The sequence below is a fragment of the Balaenoptera musculus genome, chromosome 9, assembly GCF_009873245.2.
Source record: "Balaenoptera musculus isolate JJ_BM4_2016_0621 chromosome 9, mBalMus1.pri.v3, whole genome shotgun sequence".
Classification (NCBI taxonomy): domain Eukaryota; kingdom Metazoa; phylum Chordata; class Mammalia; order Artiodactyla; family Balaenopteridae; genus Balaenoptera; species Balaenoptera musculus.
Genome location: NC_045793.1, coordinates 75,658,848 through 75,682,906, shown reverse-complemented (window position 1 = coordinate 75,682,906; position 24,059 = coordinate 75,658,848). Strand labels below are relative to the sequence as shown.

Here is a 24,059-nt window from a genome sequence, read left to right as displayed (position 1 = left end):
TACAAAATTTCCCTAAGTGATTATAACAGCCCCTGATATTATCCTCCTTTTTTCAATCCAAACAGATCCCTAAAGAAGTGGCTGACATCTTTAACGCCCCCAGTGATGATGAAGAGTTCGTCGGTTTCCGAGATGATGTTCCCATGGAAACCCTGTCATCAGAGGAGAGCTGCGATAGTTTTGACTCACTGGAGTCAGGGAAGCAGGTATGGGTGCCTCCTTTCAAGGCAGGCATATCCGTCTGGAAGCTTGGATCTTGGTTCGGATATTCTTTGACTTGAACATGGTCTGAGATTGGTGGTATCAGTTAATTGTCGAGCATCTTATTTTATTAGTGTTATACCTTCATGTTTCAAGCAACTGGTGAGGGTACCTCGCTCAGTTTTAATCCTTTCTATGTACAATAATTTTTTTTTCGGTAAAGGGGACCTGACGTGATCACATCCGTTTTCTTTGCCACCTCGGGGCTGCAGCCTGTGGCCAGGCTGTATTTGGAGCGCTCCCACACAGCTGGCGGGGGAGAGCTGATCCCCCAGCCATAGTGTAGGAGTGTGTGGTTACCATGAGACACATGGCCTCTGCGCTTCTGCGGTGAGGCTCTGTCCGCACCTCACTCGTGGGATTGCTGGCGAGAGCACTGTTCTTTCTTTAGTTCCTTTGATCTGTGGCAGACACAAGCTGCAGTTCTCAGAGAGGTAGGTTCCTGGAGGTTTACGTTGTGATTTAGCAGGAGCGTGGCCAAAGTATCCAGGCTTCCGTGGCATTTTTTTCTGAGTTCATTTGTGGCACTCAAAATTCCTCATTCTCCCTCGACCCTGGCCTCTCCTAAAAGGCTGTGAGTTAAACCCACCTAGCTTCCACTGGGCAGGGAGAGGAAGGCAGGCAGTTAATTATGTCAGTGAAGCCCCCGCTTGATGGCAGTGTGTGTGGTCCTCACCTTATTCGATGCCTCTGCAGCATTTGACCCGCCCCCCCAGCCACCTGCTTCCACTCCCCTTGGTCTCTCTCTGTCTCACACCTTCTGTTCGTGGTTGTCATCCCTTCTACTTCCGGCCCCCATCTGTGGATGTTCTCCAAGATTTTATCTTCAGACCTTTCCACTTAATGATCTCAGTGCCTGGCCTGGTCTCAGCCGTTGCCTCCTGGTTCTTTGTGGTTTGGCTCTTCCCTCCAGCCCCAGATGTATTTCTAACAGCCACTTGGATCCGTCGTCATTGTTCAAGGGAGATCTGAAACTCACCATTTTCCCTCCCTGGTTGTCTGTCTTCCCCCTTTTTTTTTTTTTTTTTTAATTTATTTATTTATTTATTTATGGCTGTGTTGGGTCTTCGTTTCTGTGCGAGGGCTTTCTCTAGTTGCGGCGAGCGGGGGCCACTCTTCATCGCGGTGCGCGGGCCTCTCACTATCGCGGCCTCTCTTGTTGTGGAGCACAGGCTCCAGACGCGCAGGCTCAGTAGTTGTGGCTCACGGGCCCAGTTGCTCCGCAGCATGTGGGATCTTCCCAGACCAGGGCTCGAACCCGCGTCCCCTGCATTGGCAGGCAGATTCTCAACCACTGCGCCAGCAGGGAAGCCCTGTCTTCCCCATTTTTGTCTCCAGCTTTGGAGCTTCTGACGCCTCCTGTTCCTCACCCGTCTCCTCAACTCCCTTGCAGGAGCTGATGAATCTTCTGCCATGTTCCTCACCTCCATCCCTCCCGTCTCTTCCCTCTTCAGCTGCCGTGGTTCTCATAGTCTTTACCGCGGGTGTGGAACTGAGCTCTGGTCACCATCCTCCCCTGTTCAGAAATCGCCAGCCCCTCCGTTCGAATGTGGTCAGGCAGTGAGGGGCAGCCTGTTGGGTCCACCGTGAGTGGCCTTCTGAGCGGCGCGGGACGTGTGTGAAGCGCCAGCACGAGCCTGGCGGGCGGCAGGCGTTAAGGAACGAAGCGGCCGCTCTTGCTGCTGTGACAACTGCCCCTTCTCCTGTGCCCTCACACTTGCACCCAGTCCATCCCTGCTCCCGAGTCTGACCCCAGCATGCATTCCGTGGCCCATGACAACATGCTGTTCATGCAGAGTGCCCTTAATTCACTATCTCCCTGGGACGGTGCAGGTGCTGTTATTATTCCTGTTTCACAGTTGATGAAAGTGAAGTGTGGGGAGGTGAAGTGACTTGTCTGAGGCCTCACATCTGAGAAGTGGCTGAGCTGGGATGTTCCTAATGTAGGAGCCCCACTTCTCAGCCTCGTGCCTTGCACGGCTCTTTCCTGCGGACTTTGCAGCAGGAGACCAGAAACTGTATCCGTACCCTCCGCGTGTGCTGTTCTGCCCCCTGTGCTGCACACTGGTCCAGGCTCCTCATCCTGCCTCTGTGCTCTCTCAGCATGTTTCTAGCCTCTAGCCCAGTTGAGATGCCGGTCAAATGCTTCTGCTTCCACGAAGTCGTACTGGATTTTCTTTCTTCCTGTGCGCCATGTTGCGTGCGTCTCCCTTACAACACTCATCCTCGCCATGGTGACCTGTGGACTTGTCCAGCTCCCTTACTAAATGACAAGCTCCTTGATGGAAGGGGCCTCATACTTGAACGGTGCTTTCCGGCTTCCCCGGCTCGGGCTGCTTCCTTGGGTTGTCCCTTTCCTCTTGTTTCATGCATCCAGTGCCCATGGGCGAAGGAGCACCTATGGGGCGGAACTGAGGTGGGATACTTGTCTGACTGGTTCAGCCACCATGACTTCCAGTCTGCTTCTTCACATCCCATGAGCTTCAAAATAAAAAAAAGTCACCACTCTGTTAGCTTCTCTTCTGATCTGTTATTTGCTTACGTTCTTGATCACGGTAGATGCAGGTCACCAAAGCCCACAACATACTGTCTAGTACTGATTTTAAAGGATAACGGCCAGATTTCGGAGAACAGAGAGCTGTGTGAGGGTTGTAACCAGGGACGCAGGAGACTGTGTGGAGTGGACGTTCGCTTTGTTACAGACCCCCATTAAAGATGGTTTTTACACCCTGTGAAATCGGGAGAATAAAAGCGTGGGCCTTGGCTTAGGGCTGCAGCTGAGCTGTTTTCTCTATCAGAACTGGCCACCAAAGATACTGATCTCTCCCAGGCTGACCGCTGCCTGTGACACCAGCTCAAAGCACAGAAAGAGCCAGAGGACCGGCAGGTTGGAACCTGCTGTTCCAGGCATGACCTGTTCGGGCTCCAGCCAGGGACTTTGGGTAGACGCTGAAGTGTGCGCGTGGGCCCCACTGCCCTGCGGCAGCCTGCAGGGGCTGGCCCAGGGCTCTCGAGCCAGATGTTTCCTGCCCTCGGAGGTGGTGGGTTTCCTCGGGAGCCAACCGCGCACCGTTCTTCCTTCATGACAGACCCTGGCCTGCTGCTTCCCCACCTGGACCCCACACACTCTGGATCCATTTTAACCCGCCGAGGGAAGCCGCGTGAACTTGTGTGTAGTGCGTGCAGCAGTGCCGGCGCTGGTCTCCCTGAAGCACAATTTGAATTTCACTTTAAAGAAACTTCCCTTTCGTGTGTGAATTTTTTTTTTTTTTTTTAAGCAGCTGCACCACAGCTATCAACAAAGGAACGAAGTGATTTACATCTGAGCACAGTCACTCCAATTACCCATAATAATTCACAGGAGACATTTTTTTTTTTTATATAAGAATGAACCAGTTTTTTTTTTTTTTAATGTGATGATCCATTTATTTATTTATTTATTTATGGCTGTGTTGGGTCTTTGTTTCTGTGCAAGGGCTTTCTCCAGTTGCGGCAAGTGGGGGCCATTCTTCATCGCGGTGCGCGGGCCTCTCACTATCGCAGCCTCTCTTGTTGCGGAGCACAGGCTCCAGACGCGCAGGCTCAGTAATTGTGGCTCACGGACCCAGTTGCTCCGCGGCATGTGGGATCTTCCTGGACCAGGGCTCGAACCCGTGTCCCCTGCATTGGCAGGCAGACTCTCAACCACTGCGCCACCAGGGAAGCCCCAGGAGACGTTTTTAAGCTTAAAAAAATGCCGGATATAGGCATTTCTTTCTTTTTCCCCCGGGAAGTTTTTCCACTCGTCTGTTATGTCTGTTTTTCTCTAGAGACTGATTATCTGATCTCAAAGAAGTATATAATTAAAGTCAGGGAAAAGGCAGGCAGGGAGATAAAGATTCTCCAGCCGCATGTGCTGTGATGAGGGGTCACACCCCTACATCAGGGGTAGGAGGGGGAGACGTCAGAGGCAGCAGGGGACGTGGACTCCAGGCCTGGCTGCCAGCTTGGAGGAGGCCGGTTTGTGGGTCTCCGTTCTGTACTGCCATTCTTGCTTTTCCCCCTCCTTTCTTTCAAGCACGCCATTTATTTTTATGAGTTCAAAAGAAAGAAAAAGTCATTATTGGAGCATGTCCTTTTTGAGTCAGCCGTGTAACATCTTTCCTCGGGCTCACTTGCTACCTGCCGGCGGTGGCGGGTTCTCAGCCCCTGCAGGCGAGGGACTCCCGGGGGTGGGAGGGCTGGAGCTTTTCCGTCATGGTAGCGGGTGATGGAGCAACTGCTTCTCCTCGGCGGTGGGCGGGGCGGGTGTGGAAGCCACCAGCCCTTTCCTGCCCGGAGGCGTGCTGTCTGTGACCCAGGCATCTCCCCTGGGAGGGGCCGGCTTGGGATGGCTGTTGGAAAGGAAGGCCAGTGTGGGGTGGAAGAGCCAGAGCCAGGTCTTCTCCTCCACGTGTTTTCTGTTCTGTGTGAACGCAGACGCTCCTGAATGCCCGCCCCGGCGGGAGAAACTGAATTCCATCAACCCTTACCGGGCACACCACTGATGGCGGCTGCGGCCATTCTGGTGTTCTGAGATGGTTCAATTTGTGGGTCTGACTTTCTGCAAACTATGGAAAATATGTATATATACATGTGTTTTTATTGTGGTAAAGCCTACGTAAAATTTACCATTTTAACCATTTTTAAGTGCAGTGAGCCCCAGTGTCCTGCCTGCAAGACACTGAGTGGCGTTACTCACAGCGTCTCGAGGCCTTCACCATTATCGGTTTCCGGAATGTTTTCATCGTCTCACACAGAAACTCTGTACCCATTAAACAGTAACTCCCCTTGTCCCCAGCTCCTGCCAACCTCTGTTCTTTCTTTCTCCATGACATACGTGTGTTTTTAATCTAGCAGGATGTGCGTTTCCATTCCAAATACTTTACAGACGAGCTAAGAAGAATTTTTAGAGAGGACACTGACTCAGAGATGGAAGATTTTGAAGGATTTACGCAGAGTGATCTGAATGTTAACAGCGACCCAGAAGTAATGGTAATAATTATCAACGTGAGGGAGGGTGGGTTGTAATATTTTTAGTCCTGGTTCCGAATTGTATTGTTACCTGTAAGAAGTCCCTTTACACGTGAAAAGGTTTTACTTTTTCTTACATGTTCATCTTATAAGCCAGTTAACAAAATATAAAGGTTTTACTTTTTCTTACGTGTCCATCTTCTAAGCCAGTTAGCTCAATGTAAACTTGGCTATTCTAAGGCGAATTCCTGGCTCACGAGTCCATTATTCTCTTAGAGAAAATCCAGTTGTCTTTCCTGGGTGCCTTTGGAGTCCAGGGGGATGTGTCCCAGGCGTCCCTTATTATCCTTATCAGAGAATTTATTTCAGACTTTTTTGAACCTCTTTTATCTGAAAAGAGGAGGGTCTGAGAGTAACAAGTTCCTGAAAGTCGTTTTCTGTTGTGCGCCAAGTAATGTTCTTAGGTTTGGAGTTAATTTGGCAAAAATTTAGCTGTGGTGCAAACTTAAGAGTTTTGTCTGTGCATTCTTGATTTGGATCACGACGTGCTTTTTAATGATAAAGATGACCTGGGCTTGTCTGATTCCTAAGGGAAATCTGCCCTCAGCACTTTGCCGTCAAGAGACTTGTTGGTTGATCTCTTTTTATTCCATGTGTTCAGGCCAGTTGACTGCTGACCAGTATTTGAATCTCAGGGTAGCTTTGAAGAACAGCCTTTGGATGTTTTTAAGGCATAAAAATGTTTTTTACTAACTGAAAAATAGCATACATTTATCTCAGAAAATCAATACACCACTTCCTTCTTTGGTATCAAGATAAGGGATAGAGAGGTTAAGCCTCGTTACGTTCAGAAGCTCCCAAAGAAGCGCTCCTGGCGTGGAACCTGTGTAGGTGTTTAAATAAGCTGTAACCAGTAGGGTTGCTTTGTCCTTCACCTTTTCCTGGGGGGACTTAAGGCCTGAAAGCCTTAATGGTAGGCTGCCTTGCTCGATGGTGATTTTTTTCTGTGAATAGCAACACAGACCTGTGCCAACCTATCGGCCGCAGCCCCCCGCCCCTTGGCTTTCTTTACAGAGGTTACTTGCATGGCAGTTCATGTGTTCTGGCCAGCAAGTCTCCAGTTTCTTGTCAGCAAGACACTGAGATCCTTCCAAACCCTGATGGGTATCATCTACTCTTAGTGACTTGTTTATCTTCTCTTCTTTAGCTAAGTAATGTTGGGATATTCAAAGAATTTGTGTTTCCAGCATGGGAAAGTGAATTACCCCCAGCGCCTTTTTTTTTTTGTTCTCTTCCAAGTCTGTACATTTAGGGAATGAATCGTGACATGTTACGTTGACTCTGATATAACTCATAGCTCAGGGCAGGTCCACCTGTACATTTATTTTGAAATTCAGTGAGAAAGCAAGCCTTGTTGCCTCCTCACCCAACCTCCTGCCCACCCTAGTGAGTAGTGGTGAGACCACCTTTTCGGCAATAGGGTATGACTCTACGTTGGTGTCTAGTGGTCTTCTAGCCAGACATGAAACTGCCACAGCCGTGGTCCTGGCTCTCAGGTCTGAGTCTCCACTGGTGACTCTTTCCGTACTTCCATCCTTTGTAGTACACTACTCCACGTCCTTGGTAAAGAGACGTGGGTTAGACGGCGATTATGATAAATGAATAAAGCCAGTCAGGGGAGATAATTCCTCTGAAGTTCTCCAACAGTGTCTTCTAAAATAGATTCCTCTGCAGCCCACTATTTGGAATTCCAAAGCTACGAATGTGGAGAGTTCAGGATATTAAAACAAATAGATAACTCAGTACAGTACAGTCTTATTTCTCTGCTTGGCTATTTGTGCATTGATACATACACCAAGGTTTGGAAGTTACCTGCTTTTTTTTCCCCTCCCGCTGCTTTATTTTTAACTTGAGTCCAGCTGGAATTTGGGGAGGATGGTCACCGAGGAAGGAGCAGAGTCATTTAACTGAATCCCAGGCTCCTCCTGGTACCGTTCTCAGCTCTCCTCACAACCCGAGTCCCTGACAGAGGTGCCCAGGCTAAACTGTCCAGCCTGTGGTCAAGGAAAGATGCCAGGCGACGACCTGGATCCCAATATTTAAACCCACCTCTGCTGTTGCTAAGAGTGCTTTGCATCTGAGATGTCACCTTGCTGTTGCCTTCCATTCTTACTGTGTTCTCACGTGTGAAACCAAGTTACGTTTTAATGCTAGAGACCTATGCCGAGTGGAGACTGAAAATTGAGGCCGAGAACTGCTTGAGCTGACTGAACAGGTGCCTGCAACCACCTGCAGAGCTGTCTGCCTGATTTCACCCCAGGGCGCTGCGGGCTACAGAAAGGGGAGGAGGCTTCCCTTGAGCGAGGACCCAACGTGCCCTGGGGATGAGGTTCCGCCACTGACCCCGAGGGCAGGTCATCTGCCTGCTCCTTGGCCACGTCACTGAAATGAAGTCAGCTCTCCTGCCCCTCTTACTCATGAGTTCTGTTCCAGCTAGTTAGGGCAGAATGGTATTTTATTTTTCACTTAGCACTCCACTGGTATCTGAGGATACCTCTGATGTCACGCACACCCTTTTCTTTGACTGTTCCCATACTCCTGGGCTCCCAGGTGTGCCAGCTTGGCTGGTCCACTGGGGAGGAGCCCACCTCGTCAGCGTTTGGCTTCCAGCTTGATGCTCTGAATAGGACGCAGTCTGCCGGTGGGTGTGGCTGGGCCAGAGCGCGCAGTCGTCTGCTCTTTGATTTTGTTCGTCTACAGACTACTTGCGCATTTAACTGAAGAGTTCAGAGGGAACTACCAATAGGAAGGGAGAGCTTTCAGCTATTCATTGTTTTCCTAAGATACTGTCAGAGTGGTTTTAAGTGTGTGTCTTTCTGAAGGTTTGTTTATAGGCACTGTCTTTGTTCTTTCTCTCATTTCATTAGCTCGTGGAGTCAGAGCTGAGTGATGATGGTAAAGCATCTTTCATGAGTGAGGAAGAGGAAGATGATGAAGAAGAAAAGGCTCCACCTAGAAGCAGCAGGCCGAGAAGAAGCAGTATTGGTCTTCGAGTAGCCTTTCAGTTCCCCACCAAGAAACCGGCAAAAAATGCCGATAAGAACAGTTCTCCTGAGGCGTTGTTTTCTGGCTCGCGCATACAGGACAGTAAGAATGGAATTCTTGGAAGAAAGACAAGCTGCAGACAGGGGAAGGAAAGGGAAGATTCTGCCTCTGAGTCTGAGGACGACTCCAGGGATGAGGGCCAGGAGAGCTCGGATGCCCTGCTGAAAAGGACCATGAACATCAAGGAGAACAAAGCCATGGTAAGGCCGCGCGGCCCGAGACCGCCACTGCTGGGGCTCCCAGGGCTGTGTCCCCACAGCCGCTGCTGCTTTGGCTTCTGTCAGGAAGTGTGCTCTGGGCATTGTGGGTTCTTTCTCTTTTCCTGGACCCCAAGCGGTTATCACCTGATTAGCTCTGGTTTGGGAACAGAGACTCCCGGGACCATTTTTAGCCCCCTCCACGGTGCCATGGGCTAAACGCCGTTTACTGTTGATCAAGTTACACTGCAAATATGCAGTGGTATTTTACAGAGATGAGAGGGCCTGTTCCCAGCAGAAAGCAGCGATGTGTAAACGTGGGTGTCATGAAGCCTACTTAGGAGTTGCTTTGTGCAGGTCAGGCAGGCAGCTTTCAACCTAGATGCTGTAGTGTCAAGTATCAGCTAAAGGAATGAAAGGGGTCTAGGTATTAAAAGGAACTGAGCAGTTTTGAATCACTTTAAAATGTTTTCACCAGAATAATTAATGGAACAAGGTGAAATCTTTGTGTATTTGGTTTTTCTATATGTGGTCAGTAACTGTGGTTTCCTTCATAATTTTATATATACAGAATTTAAAAAAATAATTCTCACCAATCATCATCACTTTTAGTATTTTGGTATATTTTTTTCTTTAATATTTTCTTTTAAAAAAGCATAATTTAATGATACTGTATATGCAGTCTTACTATATGTCTAATAAGTTGCTTAAGAAAATATAAAGCCTACTTTGGGGTATAATTTATCCAGAGACATATTTGTGCTCAGCTAAGAGAAATTTTTAGCGTTGTATCTCTCTGCATCTTTAAAATAAGAACTATGTTCATGATTTTTTAGTGACACCCATACCTCTGTGTAAGTCTAAAACTAAAAGGAATCCTAATTAAATTGTATGATTGGCACGTTCATGCCTGTTATTTGGCGTTCTTAGGTGTTTATTTGGGAATATTTTCATAAATTATTTTTATTGATAAGAAATTAACCAACTTAAAGAATCAGTGTTTCGGAGCTCTGAATAACTGTCAGAATGATCTAGTTGGGCCTTTTCTGTTGTGAACATGATGAACCTTGATTCAGGTGGGCAAAATGATAGGTTCCAGGGTCACACTGCGAATTAGTGGTCCAGTCATGGTTCTAACCTCATGCTCCGGGCCTTGGGCCTCCCAGGACAGTTTTCATCCTGTCTTCTCCTTCTACATGAGGAACGGGCATAGATTTTATTCCTCTCATGATATCAGCATCTCACCTGTGTAGATAAAAATCTTTACATGTGAGGTTAAAAAAAATAACAATTGCTGAGATCTTATGTAAACTACAAGTTTCTCATGGCTGCAAACTGGAAGACTTGTGGTAACGTGTGAGATGAAGTAGACTTGGCAATATTTATGCACGATCCTTTCTTTCTTCTGAACTTCAGCTCGCTCAGTTATTGGCGGAATTGAACTCAATGCCAGATTTCTTCCCGGTCCGAACCCCGAACTCAGCTTCTGTAAGTGGAACTCCTTATATGTATTGATTCCAGTACTCATGCCCACAGTCGGTTGCTAGATGGCTTTCATTCCAGAAAGCAGCCAGTTGTGTGTGTCTGTGCTCTCACCTGCAGAAGAAGAAAGCAGTGAGGCGGGCCTTCTCAGAGGGACAGATCACACGGCGCACCAACCCGGCCCGGAGCGCACGGCCTCCCGAGAAGTTCGCCCTGGAGAACTTCACCGTGTCGGCCGCCAAGTTCGCAGAAGAGTTTTACAGTTTAAGAAGAAGGAAGACAACGAGCGGGGTATTTTCTGACTATAATGAACCAATGCTTCTTTGTCTAAGCCAGTGGTCCTCGCACGTGAGCGTTCGTCACAGCCCTCCGGGGCTCGCTGAGAGCGCTGAGGTTCTGACTCGGTAGGTCTGCAGCAGCTGAGAAGTTGCATTTCAGCCAAGTTCGCAGATGCTGTGGGTACTCCTGGGACCGCACTCGGAAAAGAACCCTGGGCCCAAGCTTGCGCTTGGTCTAAGCTGTAGGCCACGAAGAGGGTCCTTCCTCTAACCCGAGCAGTGGTTAGGACCCCAGCTTCATCTCCAGCGGAGGCTGTAAAGGCCTGATAACGGCTGCGGGTGGCTTCGTGGTTTTGCTTGTGGGCAAGTACAGTGATGTCTCTGGTCTTTCTGTTCAGGAATGGGGAGTTTGGAGTGCTTTCTGTCTAGAGCAAGACACTTTGGACCCTTCCTATTTGTAGCTTTGGCTGTTCAGTGTGGGTCACTTCCGTGGCCTCACAGAGCTTGCAGCAGGTGACCATTCATTGGTCAGGGAAACCCTGAGCTTCTGGTTTATCGTTCTGTGTCACCTTGCTATCAGGGAAGCTTGGCACTAAGGGTAGGAGCTCAGCAAATGACTGAAATGTATGAATGATTTCAGGGAACTAGAAGAGGGACATAGTTAACATTCATGGTCCTAGAGCTCTGAGGAGTTTAAAACTTCTATAATTTTTTTTTAAATCGCCCAAACCATCTAATGCCCAGCTCTGCTTTGGCTCGTTCTGCAGGGGAGATGCCAGGCATATCGACGCCGCCGCTGTGTATCTTCTTTTCGGCCAGTGGAGGACATCACTGAAGAGGACTTGGAGAATGTGGCCATAACTGTTCGAGATAAAATCTACGATAAAGTTCTGGTAAAGTATATCTGATGAATAGTTCACATGATCGTCACTTACACTGGGAGTCCCAGGCACTGGTATTTGAAATCCTGCCTTGTTTTAAACTGTATCTGGGCTTATGCACTTGTGCCGTCTCCCCAGGGCACAGAGGTGGGCTCTGAGTCGGAGCAGCTATAACTGGGAAAGGGGAGACGGCTTAGTGCAGTAATTCTAATCAGGAGACGGGTCTCTCTGGGGGATGCATATTATCTGTGGGGGAGGCAGGGCTGTAGCCTGGAAAAGCACAGCTGTAATTGTTATATTTTAAATAGTTTTTATGTTTTAAACGTTGAAAAAAATAATACGCTTTTATAACCAACCGAAATATATCTCCAATATATTATTAACACATATTGAAAATGTATGTATGATATATATTTTATATAACCGTTAGAAACTAAAGTTTGATAGGATATCTTCGGTAGGTAGGAAATGTGTTAAAGTTTTTTAAAATGGTAATGCAGAGGATGTCTTTGTGTTGTTCTGCATCCTTCTTAGATAATGGGACAGTGTCTTAAATACTGTTAAAAGGTTTTCAGTTTAATTGCCAGTGTTTTCAAACCAGGAGGTTTCATCCTGAACATAACCGGATTGCTGGGAACTGGGTGGGAGCCGTGTGATGCTGCCCGGGGCTCACCATCACTCAGTCTACCTGTCACCCCTGTGGGCTCTGGTCTCTCCCGTCATTTCTGTCCAGCTGATCACTTCATTTCTTCCAGGCTCCCTGCTCAGTCTCCTCTGCCCTAAGAGGCTTCTCTGGCCCCAGAACTAAAAGCGCTTACAGGCTACTGGAGAGTGCCAGTGTTTGTACCCGAGAAACAGCACTGCTCGATGCTCGGGGAGAGGCAGGGCTGCTTCGTGCACTTGGGATGTCCGTGTGGCCTCCTGGGCCCCGCCCTCTAAATCCCATGTTCACCACTCACCGCCTTCCGCCTCAGGGTAACACTTGCCACCAGTGTCGGCAGAAGACCATTGACACCAAGACGGTGTGTCGGAACCAGAGCTGCGGCGGGGTGCGAGGACAGTTTTGTGGGCCTTGCCTGCGGAATCGCTACGGGGAGGACGTGAGATCGGCGCTGCTGGACCCGGTAGGTACAGTGCTCGCCTCGGCCTGAGTTGTATCGGTGAGGGGAGCGAGCTGAGGACGGGGCTCCTGGGCCCTCTCTCAGGTACCTGTAGCTGCAGAGCTCTGCGTTCTGTAGACCCCCTCACCACCCTCCTTTCATTCTGCCTCTTGAGACTGGCAGCAATGAAAAGTAGAGTTTCCTGCCCTACAGATAAGACTGGACAAGAGAGTGCGTTGCGCTTTCCAGGGTCAGAGGCAAGCTTTCTTAGAGTTAGGATTTGTACAGGCGAGCCTGTGTCCCTTTCCTCCAGCAGCGTCCTTTACCTTGGATTTGCCGGGGCCAGGCCCAGGGGCTGGGTATACCGCGGTGTAGGGTGCTTTCTGTGCGCACCTGCACTGCTCTGAGATTTCATGTCTGTTAGTGCAGTTTATTTCAGTTGTTATTCTTTCAGCCTCCCAACCCCTTGGTTCTCTCTGTAAAATGAGATAATACATAGTATGATGGTTAGTGTGTATGCCCTTGAACCTGGGCAGTCCGGCTCCAGCGTCTGTGCTCTTAACCACTGCAAGACCTCTTATGCAGCAGTCATGGGGGTAAATAGACTGTCCCTAGTTTGCAAGTGAATGTAAACTGCTACTCAGGTTGAGTGATTTGAGAAACCCTATGCTCTCAGAAGCAGGGCCGACTTCCTGGGCGTGTGACCTGTGAAGTTGTAAGGGGCCCTGCACTTGCTCTGATACCTGAAATTCTCCAAAATATTTTGAACATATGTCTACTAATTATGCACCTGGTCCTGTTTAAAACCAACACGTTTCAGTGTTTCTGCACGCGTGATCTGGGGTGATCAACCTTTCTGGACCTTTTTGAAACATGCGAGAGGAAGGAGACATTAGTACATGTCACAGGGTGAAGGATTATCTGAAGAGTCTCACGTGATTAAAGATTGGTGGCAAGGCTGAGTGATCCAGGCTCAATCAGAAGCTCATCTTGCGGGAGCCTGTTGATAACGGGGGCATTTCTGCTGCCATTGCTTCCCTAGGGCTGGATGTGTCCTCCCTGCCGGGGCATCTGCAATTGCAGTTACTGTCGGAAGCGCGATGGTCGCTGTGCCACAGGCATCCTCATTCATCTGGCCAAGTTTTACGGTTATAATAACGTTAAGGAATATCTGGAGAGGTAAGCCTCACAAATCAAAAACAGAGGTTGTAATTCCCGGGTGCAGCAGGGGAGACCCTCGAGGCAGGTACTGGGTTGCCTTGTTTCAGTCTGATTCTTAGAAACCACCTCGAGTGCCAGTCATCCTGTATCTGTTTGCATTGGGCAAGCTCGGGACTGGTATTTTCCCTATCAATCGGGAAGTTCCCCCTTTGCTAGAATTTCCCCCTGATTGCCTCGGACAGTAAAGAGTCTACAAGGCAGGCTGAGGGAAAGCTGCGAAGGCCCGAGGCAGCGCTAAAGAGAGGGGAGGCTTGGGCCGTGTGCACTCGGACGAGGAGGCTGCACGTAGGGACGCGGGAGTCAGGCGAGTCCCCCCGGGGGCCGGCCTGCACCGCTGTGCGTGCGTGAGGAGTCGGGCCTGAGCTGCTGACAGGAGAGCCGGTTCGGGCTTGGTACTCCAGGGGATGGTTGGGCCTCTAACCTAGGATGCCGCTGTGCTTTTGCCTCCGTCCCACTAATGCTTCCCATTTTTTCTCAGCTTACAAAAGCAGCTGGTAAAAGACAATTAAGAGAAGAACCAGCCAGCTCACCATGGAGGACTCCCAACAAGACATGCCGTTTGTGCCTAAGATTTCTTATGGTTGTGTTTGTATACAGAACTTCTTTGTAGATCTAAATACTATTTTTTTTTTAAAGAAAGATTGTTTATATACTTCAAAAGATTTCTCAGGAAGACGAGAGAGGAATCGATATACCTGTATACGCAGGCCTGTTTATAGGTTGAATTGTTAAGAGCATCTGCAGCTGATTAAAAAAAAAAAATAGTTTAAATGGGGTAGAGTTACCCCAGAGGAAACATTGTGTAAGCAGCTCTTGCCTTTGCTGCCTTGATCTTTTACCTCCCAAACCAGTCCCTGGAGGCCAGCTTGTGACAGGGGTTACATCCCCTTTAAGTTTACCTTCTCACAAGTGACCACAGTTCAAACCACATAGTTTAAGCTGCTCTGGGTCACTGGAAATTTATATTGAAAATGTTCCCCTAAATTACAAGGTGCAATTACCTGTAGATCTTGAGTTTTATTTTTGTTAACACTTGAACAAAAAAGTGGCCTGTCAGTCACATTCGGGACACTGGAGGGCTGCTGGCCAGCAGGAGCAGCTGCCTGGGGCCGGTGGCTTCTGTCTTTTGAAAGAATATAAAGGCTAATACTTTTTAGAGGAGATTCTGTTTCTGTACAAGAACTAGGCTCCCACATGTATGGACCGGGAGACTTGCAACCATATTGTTTTTGAGGTTCAATGGAACCTTGATGAAAATGTGATCTATACTGTACTCTTTTGTGTTGCAGGAAGGGGGAGGCCAGGGTACTGGGGAGAGCTAAAAATGAACAGATTTTCAGCAGGGTTCCCATCTTTTTTTCTACATTTGCTTCTTTTTGTCCCCCTTCTCTACTTTTCAGAGATGGTGTTTGTTTAAAAACAAACAACGAATGCACCTTTTAAGTAAGTTAGTTACTTACTTAAAAGGTACAGGAGCTGGACTCTGTTTGTTTGTTTTATGCCTCTCGGTAGAATAAACGACCGTGCGGGAACAAGGACATCTCCGCGGTGCGCCGGCGAGAGGAGTAGAAGCCCCTCTGCAAGGGCCGTGTTACGCCTCCAGCAGGAGGGCCACGCCTGCCAGGACCCATTTGGCCGCCTTTTCTTTGCTCTTCAACCTGAAGGTCCAGACCCAGTTGGGGCCCCTCGTTTTGGTTTTGTACACAGGGCACTCGTAGGTGTGTTTGGTTTCCTGTCTGTCCGCGGGTATGGCTTTTGCAAAGATGACTGGCATTGCAGACCTTAACTCCTTGAGGTGGGCGTCCACGATGGCTCCTGATTGGCTGTCCCATCTGGCACCTACAGCATAAACCCAAGGGTTACAACCGTGCTTTATGTTGGTGCTGAGCCTCTATTTGTTGTAGGCAATAAACGTTCCGGTTTTGTCACTTCGCTCCTCGTCAGTGGCTTCCTTAGCGAGCTGGCCCATGACTGAGATGGGAGGGAGATGAAGGTACTTGCTGCCCAGGGGCCACGCATACACTGTAAGCAGAGACTCTTGCTCCTGTGCTAATGCCTGAACTCTCCTTAATTTGAATTTAAAAGGTGTAAAACTTACATGAAAACAAACAGATTCCGTGAGAGAGAATCCAGATGCAGTAAAGCAAACTAGTTTGTCCTTCCTTTAAAAAAGTGAATCTGCATGCTTATGGACAGTATAAGACGTGTCCAATTCACCACATTCCCTCCCCACTGCACCTTTTTTTCTTCGTCTAAGTTCAGGTCACTTGTTTATACCACCTACCCCGCCTTTAAAGCACGTGCCACAAGTGTTAAAAAGGAGCATCTTGGCAGAGACCTGGAAAGCATTTCTCCAAGTGCCCTTTAAGGTAAGAGGAAGTGTTCTGAAAGATAAGATAAATGCATGAGTGAATAAATTTGGAAAATACTGCATAGTCTACTCCTTCGCCCAGAGATTCACAATATGCATTGGCATCTTACAGGCTTAGAGAAGTCTGGTATTTTACTGCAAGAGTGAAGTTAACAGTTTTTTTAAAAGGAGAAGAAAGATTTTTACACTGATTAAAAAGCAAAGTAATTCAGTGTGTATGTAGGTCTTTAAGTGATAGCCATGGCCTTAGAATTTGGCTCACATTGGACACACATCCTATCTCAGCATTTAAATTGTTTGAAAGCCGGAAACGAGGTAAATAACCAGTGTGAGTGAGTGCTGAGAAATGGAATAAGCAAAGGACAAATACCAACCTGAAGCTGAGTGAGAAAGGTTCTAACTGCGATAACCCTACACGCACTCTGGGACATCGTACCTTCCATGAGGAGCCCGTGGAGGTATGCGCCTTCCCTGGGGGGGTGCCCATAATCCTCCTTCGTTTTTTTGGTGACGTCAACAGTCAAGCACATTTTATCCAGTGGCCACTCGTGTTTTCGAGCCGCGGTCTGCATGATTGCTTTGGGAGGAGGACAGACAGACAGGACTGGAGTAAGATAAAGCCACAGACAGGAGGGTCCCGGGAGCCACCCGTATAAGCTGAGCATCTCCCTCAGTGAGGCGTGCTTTGGTCCCACTGGGTGTTCTTGGCCATTTCCACGTGGCTGCACTAGAGCAGGGGTGGGAAACGGCCTGCAGGACCACCTCCCTGCTTTGGTGGATGGAGTTTCACTGGGACAGCTATACCCATTTGGCTTATGCGCTGCCGTGCCAGAGTAAGTGGAACCGATGTGAGAGACCGGCAGCCCGTGACGGAAAACGTTCACGGGGTGAATGAACCCCATCCCACCTCTCTTGGCTGCTCCTGTCCTGCCTGGCATTTTGTTTCCTCTGTAGTGGGCAGGGCTGGGGTGAAGCGAGGCTGGGGTGCTGCGGGGGGCGTGACTCCGTCAGCATCAGGGGCCGCCCTGCCCCAGCCCTTACCGGTTAAGAAGGACTGAGGGTTGAAGAAGCCAGAAAGCCACACCACAGCCGGAAGGGCGAGATCTTGCGTCCAGATATCCAGTTCCCGACATCGCAAGAGGAGGTCGTTAAACCTGGTGAGTGGAAGGTAAGAAGAAACAGACTTGCTTTTCGGTAATAAAGGTTTTCAGTAAGACTAGAGCCCGTGGCGGGGGCGACAGGGGTGAAGGGTGGTGGTAGAGAGGTCCACAGCTGATAAACCAGTGAAATCGTTACCTGATGATTTGCAGAACACTGTCCCTTTAAAGGGCTAGATTATACGTCCCGTTGAGACTGGGGACAAGACACACTGGGAAATGTGACCAAAAAATTCACCTCCGTTTATTCAACCACTATTTTATTTAGATCTTCCCAGTGATACGTGGTGACACTACACAGGTGATCTGTGTATGATCCGGGCTGACAAACGCCAACACGGAGGTGCACAGGGACAAACGGGAAAGAGCACCCTGGTGTGTCTAAGGATGGCGAGGGGAAGGCTGCAATGACTGTTATAAGACCAGAGTTGCCAGGAAAGGCAGGGGCAGTAAAACGTGGCATTAGCCTTCCCACGTGCAGTAATTACCTGAAAGCGGGAAAGGAAAGGCTATTAAGGGAACCAACCATCTTGCATCCATCCAGAGCCTGTGGTGTGAGAAAGTGCTCTTTTACACAGGTTCTCTCATCCCGTGGGCACAGCAATTATTAGGCCAGGTAGGAAGTATCTAAAATTTACCTGTGAGGAAGCCAGCTCACAGAAGCTAAGGAAAAATGAACTTTCATAAAATGAGGAGATACTGAAATGTAGGTTGAAGGGCTGCTAAAATCAGTAGGGAAATGGAGCGCAGAGAGAAGAGCCCAGGGGAAAAGGCAGCAAAGCAGTTCTCCAGGGTGAGGGCCACACCAGGTAGCACTGACACTTCCTGGGACCTTGTTTCATTCGGAGTTGCCAAGGAAGCAGGGTTGAGTGAGAAATCATCCCGACAGACCACCACTTGGAGGAAACGTCTGTCTGAGATTGGGCCATGAAGGAGGAAAGGCTTTTAAACATTCACATTTAAACTTGGGTCACAAGGAAAATTCCTGCCAGGTTAGAACATGGTCCTGGGCCTTGCCCCATATATTAAATTCTTTCAAATAGCTGGTTTTAGGGAAAACATACTTGATGATAGATCCCACAAAGAAGAACAGCAAAGAACAGGAAAAGCAAGGATAGAAAGAAGACTTTTTACCTCAAAATGTTGTCACAAGAGGATAAACATTGCAGCAACAAGTTTTTCTAAAAATGAGTGATTGTATAACAAGATTATGCATTAAATAGATATGGTAAGAAAAAGTGAGGAAATTAAGTTGGAAAAATCTCAGAAAAGACAATTATAGAAATGAAAGCACAAAGTAAGCAGCGTAAGGCAGAATAGTAAATAAAAGCAAAATGAAATGGAAATAACGAGTTAAAGAGTTGGAGTAGAAATAGGACGAATGCTGAATGAAACAGCGCACATTTAGTAATACAGTTCTAGAAAACGTGAGTTTTCCTAAGTTACAAATTTGAATCATTATAATCAGGGACGTATGTTGCAAGAAAATATGACACATAATAATCAACACTAAGATATATCTTAATGTAGACTGGAGACAGAGAATCCCCTGGACAGCCAGGAAAAAACACAAAGTCTTTATATAAAGGGGAAAAAAAATTATGTTAGCTTCAGACACCTCCACAGCAGCATTTAATCAGAGAACAGAACGATGCCTACAAAGTCCTCTGACAACGAATGGGCTAAATTACTTTTATAACCAGCCAAACTGTTATCTGAGTAGGAAGACAACTGATTATATGGCCTGAAAAGCCACCCGCAAATCCAATAAACAGGAAGGTAGAGAACCCAAAAAATAAAAATAAGAGGAATCTGAAATCAAGACTTAATAGACATGTTTAAACTTGAGAAAGAAAAAGGGTGGCAGTCATAAAAACAAAATTACAAAACTAGGTCAGGTACTTTCCCCTCCCCTCAAAATAAGCAACATGAAACTAAAAATTGATTTTGGACAGTGACATTTTTAAAATTCAGGGGAGAAACAGTAGACAAGAGAACAGGAGACACTTGAAGATATAATGAAGATCACCCAGAACTGACAGACTCAACCAGAACACACAGAGGGACACACAGATGGAACATAATGAGAGTTCAGGCAGATGAAGAGAATGGGAAGGGCAATATTTGGAGAAAGAAGGGCTAAGAATTTTACAGGGTGGAAACAACTGTGGCCTCCCATTTGTAACAGCACACAGTACCAAGTAAGATGCATTTTTAAAAGACCACACCTAAATACAGCAGTAAAAATTACAGAGCATTGATTACAGAATATTAATACATTAAGGTTCAAGAGAAAAAATCTTAAAAACCTCCCAGAGACAGTAACTTAGTTGCGAAGGAATGACAAGTATTTATGAACAAGACTCACCAGCCGCAATAAACGCCAGAAGACAATGCAGTTATAACACTGAAGTTCTGAGAGAAAATAATCATATCTAGAATTCTACATACAGGTAAACCATTAATCAAGAGTGAGAGGGCAGTAAAGAGAATTCAGACACAATACCATCTACTCCCCACCACGTACACTGAAAGCCTGCTGTGTACTTCCTCCTTTAGGGCAATGAAGAGGGGATCCAGGACGGAGGAGCCCCGGGTGAGGTGCGCAAAGCATCCACGCTGCTGCTGGTTGCTGTTTCGGTGATGAAGGATGGCATTTTTGCCTTCTATAACTGAAGGTTCCAGAGAAAATCTGACTCAAGTCATGCTTGATTCAGCAGCTCAGAGAACCTCAAGCCCAGTTTTTTCCTTTCCTCTTTGCCTTTTTCAGTGCTGACTACATGGCCCCAATGTGGCCTGAACTTTACTTCCTGAATTTATGCCAACTGGAAAGGGGCTCACTTTTATTTTAGGATTAAAAGTAAATAGGACCCTGTGCCAAAGGTGTAAAAGATGAGAAAGAAAAGAAAGATACAACAGAAATACATAAGTTTTGCAAACATCTCTCAGGGAACATCGCTTTGGTGGCTATAATGCAGCAGGGCAATTCTTACCATATCTATGGCTGATGGCATGGTCTCTGGATATGCTGTTTGTGGTGAGAAAAAAACGTAGATGGCTGGGCTTTAAAATAAGTTATCTGACATGATTTTTGAAAGTGCATAGTAGCTGAACTATGACAACTCTCTACAGGTGACACAGGTAAAATAAATTATAATGTTGTATACTTTTAACATTATTTTTCTGAATGATCTATATTCCATACCACAACAGTTTTATAACTGCATTTTCTCAAACATATGTCAAATTCACCACAGGCCATCTTTGCAAATGACCTTGACAAAAGCATCCTAAAAACATTCCCAAGGGACAGTCTGTCAACAGCAAAAATAAGTCTTGAAAGGTCTTTTTTTCTTGAAATTATAGAATCTCATGACAAAAGTTTAAATGGTTTTACTTCTACTTGTCATGTATATAAATTAGTTATCTATAAATCACTTATATAGAAGAATTAATACTTGGATTGTCTTGGGAGAAACATGAAATCTGTCTCAGTCGTCTGTCAAGTGGAGATATTAATACCAGTTCTACCCAAATCATTTGGGTTAGGAGAGCTTATTTGGAAAAGTACAGAAAAGAAAAAAAAAAAAAGTGAACAAAGAAATCTATATATGTTATTAAGCAAAAATAATCGCCGACTGTAAACAAAACAAAAATACTGTGGTTTAAAATAAAGTTGAACTACAGTTCCAGATCAGGAGGAGCTTAAAATGTCTAAAGGAAAAAAGTATTGACTTTGCGTTGTGTTAGAAACACCAAAAGTGTTTATGTTACAACATCAAGAGTCTTCCTAAAATAATAGGAACTGTACAGGGATAAACATGGGATAAAGAAAACTTAAACCAACAGAAGTCAGAAAAGTTTGGAAAAGAAGAAGCTAAGAAAAATATAGAATTTAGGAAGCACAAAATAAGATGGTGGAGGTAAGTCTGAAGTTATTGCTATAAAATTTAAGTGTAAATATAAATCCTTTTTTTGATTGGAAATATAAAATCTGATTTTAGATATTCATAGCATTAACAGAAATCCAGTGAGAGGCTTTGCTCACTCTTCCCTGCGGCAATGCTTTGCTGCCATCTGTGGCATTTCCACAGGGCACCTTCCGCTGGGTTTGCACACCCCCCCTGCCCCCCCCCCAGCAAACCCTTGCGTGCCTGGCGGTGGGTGGGGGGCAGTTCCAACGTGCAGTCACTTGGAATTCTAATGGGACCTTCCAGTTTAAGGATCAGAGTAGCATTCTGGTGCATGGAAGAAAAATTAAGGAAAGTGAGAAGAAAGAATGCCCATGTGGAAAAGCCAAGAATAGAGCCAGCCTTGTGAAACTTCCCGTGCTGACCACCAAGGCCAAGTTGTGCTTGGAGAGAACACTGGCTTTCAGGGAGCTGTGAATTTCTGTCCCTGGCTTTGTGGCACGTCACTGCGGTCACACCCCCAAGTTGAAGGCAGTCTGATTTAGTGCATACCATTTTAGGAGTTTGCTGTGAAATGCCATTAGTAATCACTGGCTTCGAAAATAAGGGTATAACATGATGCGAGGGTAAACTTAAGGGTGCCTCCCGTGGCCATTTAAATCCGATCCACTCAAGGAGGGAATTCTGTTCTCCACATTTTTCAGATGAAAAACTGAAACAGAGAGGTCAGGTATTTTGTCCAAGATCAGATAGCTATTCAGTGAGAAACAGAATTCGAATCTTGCTCTGAGCCTGACTTTTAATTGATTTTTGCCTTTAACTCAAGTGAAACTGGTGGTGGTTTGCACAGTTATGGCTGAATACAATCACAAAGTACATTTCTCATGGTTCCTATGAGGCATAATTCCGAACACCAAACCAGCAGTGAGGCTGGCGATGGCCGGCAGGAGCAGGCGTGGGGTGCTTACCACTGGGCCAGGCCGTAAGTAGATGGGTACGCCAGTTTGCTCCAGCTCTCTGGTACTGCGTCATGACTCAGCGCAGACTGCTGGGCTTCCATATCAGGACACAGCATCAGCTCCCCCTTGCAGGGAGAAAAAAGGCCACATAGTATCTTTGAATGTGATGAAGGCTGCTCTAGTCTCACTTTTAAACTTACCTTCAATCCAAGGTCTAATTGTTGAAGTGACACCCGGATTTCCCGAAGGAGAATATTCATCCTCTCACATTCTTGGAAGCAAACAAGGACATAGGGGCTTCTATTTGGGTTTTTTTGCATTATCTCTGCCATGTTGAACTCTTCTGGAAGTTTCTCCAAAATGTCATCCAAGACATTCTTAACCTTAAATCATTAACAAACACAAAGATTTAGCTCCTTTCTATTTCATTTTTCGTCACAGTGACTATATAGCCTTTTTTTTTTTTTTTTAAGTCTAAGACTATATCATACAACTCCCAAAGATGCTTGCTAATGAGTTTAAAAGATGCCTACTAACTCCCAGGAGGGGGGCAGAGTGGCACCGCCAACTCCCTCAATCGGTGCAGCCCCTCCCCTCCTTGACATCCCACAGTCTAGTCAGGGAGGTGCTACTATTTGTTTGTAGTTTATTTACTGTTCGCATTTAGGGAACATAAGAACTCTCTCTCATCGACTACATTTCATTTGTTTGTAAAGACATGATCAGAGGATGGAGAACCCCAATATTTGGGTCATCCATTTTGCAACCTATTTTAGAAAAGTTATTTGAAAAGTCACATGAACCAAAGACACCCTTTACACTTGAGTTAATTCTGGTGACTCTGCGATGCTACCCTTGCAACTGACACATCCTAAAATTTGAGGGGCAATTTGGATCAATATTTTCAACAAGGAAGCCTCTATCTTTTGTAGCTGTTGCCCTAAGGAAATGAAGGATTTGTTCACTGAAGACGTGCATATGCACATAGTACTCTGATGTGGATATTTATTCTAACGATGCAGTTTTACAGAGCTGGGAAAACCAACAAGTACCTAAGAAGGACAAAAGATTGGAAGATATTGCCTGTCTTCAGCCTCAGGCAGCTTTCCCTCTTTCATTTATTTCTCACGTTATTGCCCGTGGCTCTGACGTGATGCTTGCAGATTGCTTTATTAGCACCCTGGCAGGTCATTTGTCAGATCCTGAAATCTTGACCTTATTTACAGCAGTACAGAGTATGAAACACAGTGCTGTAGAGAACTTAGGTCAAAGAAAGGCGTTGGGACTCTGCTAAAATCTGGTTTCCTTCACTGGCCCTTTCTAGCTGTTTGGCCTTGGCAAGTCACCTAAGCTTATCTCCAAAATAGAGATTCTGATACTACTCAGAGCTGTTGCAGATTAAATGGCATATTTGTAAAGCACTTTCTATAGTGCCTAGTATATAAACACCTAGTAGATGGTGGTTGGTACAACCAGTCTGCTTGTAGGAGATGCTGAGGCATCTTTACCTCATTTGCTTTGCATTTTCTGGTTTAATGATCAGCTGCCTCCCTGGAGAGATGGAAGCCCCAGAACTAGATGAAGACCTCATCCACCTCTCTGCTTCTATTAACACTATAGATCTTCCCAAATGGATGGATTTTTTAATTCGTTCTTCTTTTTAAAAACCTAATTCATATAGGGAAGATGTTAGTATATAGGATAAAACGTGCTGTAACAAATTCTACAGCTTCTAAATTACAAGTGTCTCAATGAATGGCCTCATTTCAAGAAATAATTGAAAAATTTCAAGAAATAATATGGCAAGTTCCTGGGACCTCACTATAATTAGACCTGATGTTTATTGTGTTTCCACACACTGAATCCTTGATTGATAATTCTGAGAGAAATACAGGCTAATTTATTGAGGGAAAAATAAACTATTCAGGTTTTAAATTAATGAGAAGTAAGATTTTAATCCAAAGGTAAAAAAAATTATTTGATGTCCCATTTCTCATCCCCGTCATTCTATGGTAATAACCTTCAAAAGAACGATAATGCCAATCTCCCAAGAAAAGGTGAAAAAAGACACTGTAACAAAATGACAGAGCCAAAAACACACTGAATGAAAGGCAAGCCACACATGTGGAGACGAAATTTGCAAT

At 46.3% G+C, this 24,059-nt stretch overlaps 2 protein-coding genes across 5 annotated transcripts in view; one reads left to right on the top strand and one right to left on the bottom strand.

The window, feature by feature from the left end:
• The window catches only part of CDCA7L (cell division cycle associated 7 like), a 50,483-nt gene extending 35,390 nt beyond the window's left edge, over positions 1-15,093 (top strand). The window contains exons 2-10 of one of the 4 annotated variants that reach the window (XM_036864127.1): positions 57-206; positions 5,140-5,274; positions 8,181-8,558; positions 9,972-10,043; positions 10,158-10,328; positions 11,083-11,208; positions 12,171-12,320; positions 13,339-13,475; positions 13,996-15,093. In XM_036864127.1, coding sequence (XP_036720022.1) covers positions 57-206; positions 5,140-5,274; positions 8,181-8,558; positions 9,972-10,043; positions 10,158-10,328; positions 11,083-11,208; positions 12,171-12,320; positions 13,339-13,475; positions 13,996-14,026 — 1,350 coding nt within the window. In that variant the 3' untranslated portion in view covers positions 14,027-15,093. Of the gene's footprint in view, positions 1-56; positions 207-5,136; positions 5,275-8,180; positions 8,559-9,971; positions 10,044-10,157; positions 10,329-11,082; positions 11,209-12,170; positions 12,321-13,338; positions 13,476-13,995 lie in introns of all 4 variants that reach the window. The other 3 variants (XM_036864126.1, XM_036864129.1, XM_036864128.1) reach the window with 3 other exon arrangements.
• The window catches only part of DNAH11 (dynein axonemal heavy chain 11), a 306,796-nt gene continuing 297,810 nt past the window's right edge, over positions 15,074-24,059 (bottom strand). Inside the window, exons 76-80 of the mRNA XM_036864125.1 lie at positions 22,116-22,298; positions 21,925-22,040; positions 16,930-17,042; positions 16,325-16,465; positions 15,074-15,356 (exon numbers count right to left, since the gene is read on the bottom strand). Of these exons, the coding sequence (XP_036720020.1) occupies positions 15,109-15,356; positions 16,325-16,465; positions 16,930-17,042; positions 21,925-22,040; positions 22,116-22,298 (801 nt within the window). The 3' untranslated portion in view covers positions 15,074-15,108. The remainder of the gene's footprint in view (positions 15,357-16,324; positions 16,466-16,929; positions 17,043-21,924; positions 22,041-22,115; positions 22,299-24,059) is intronic.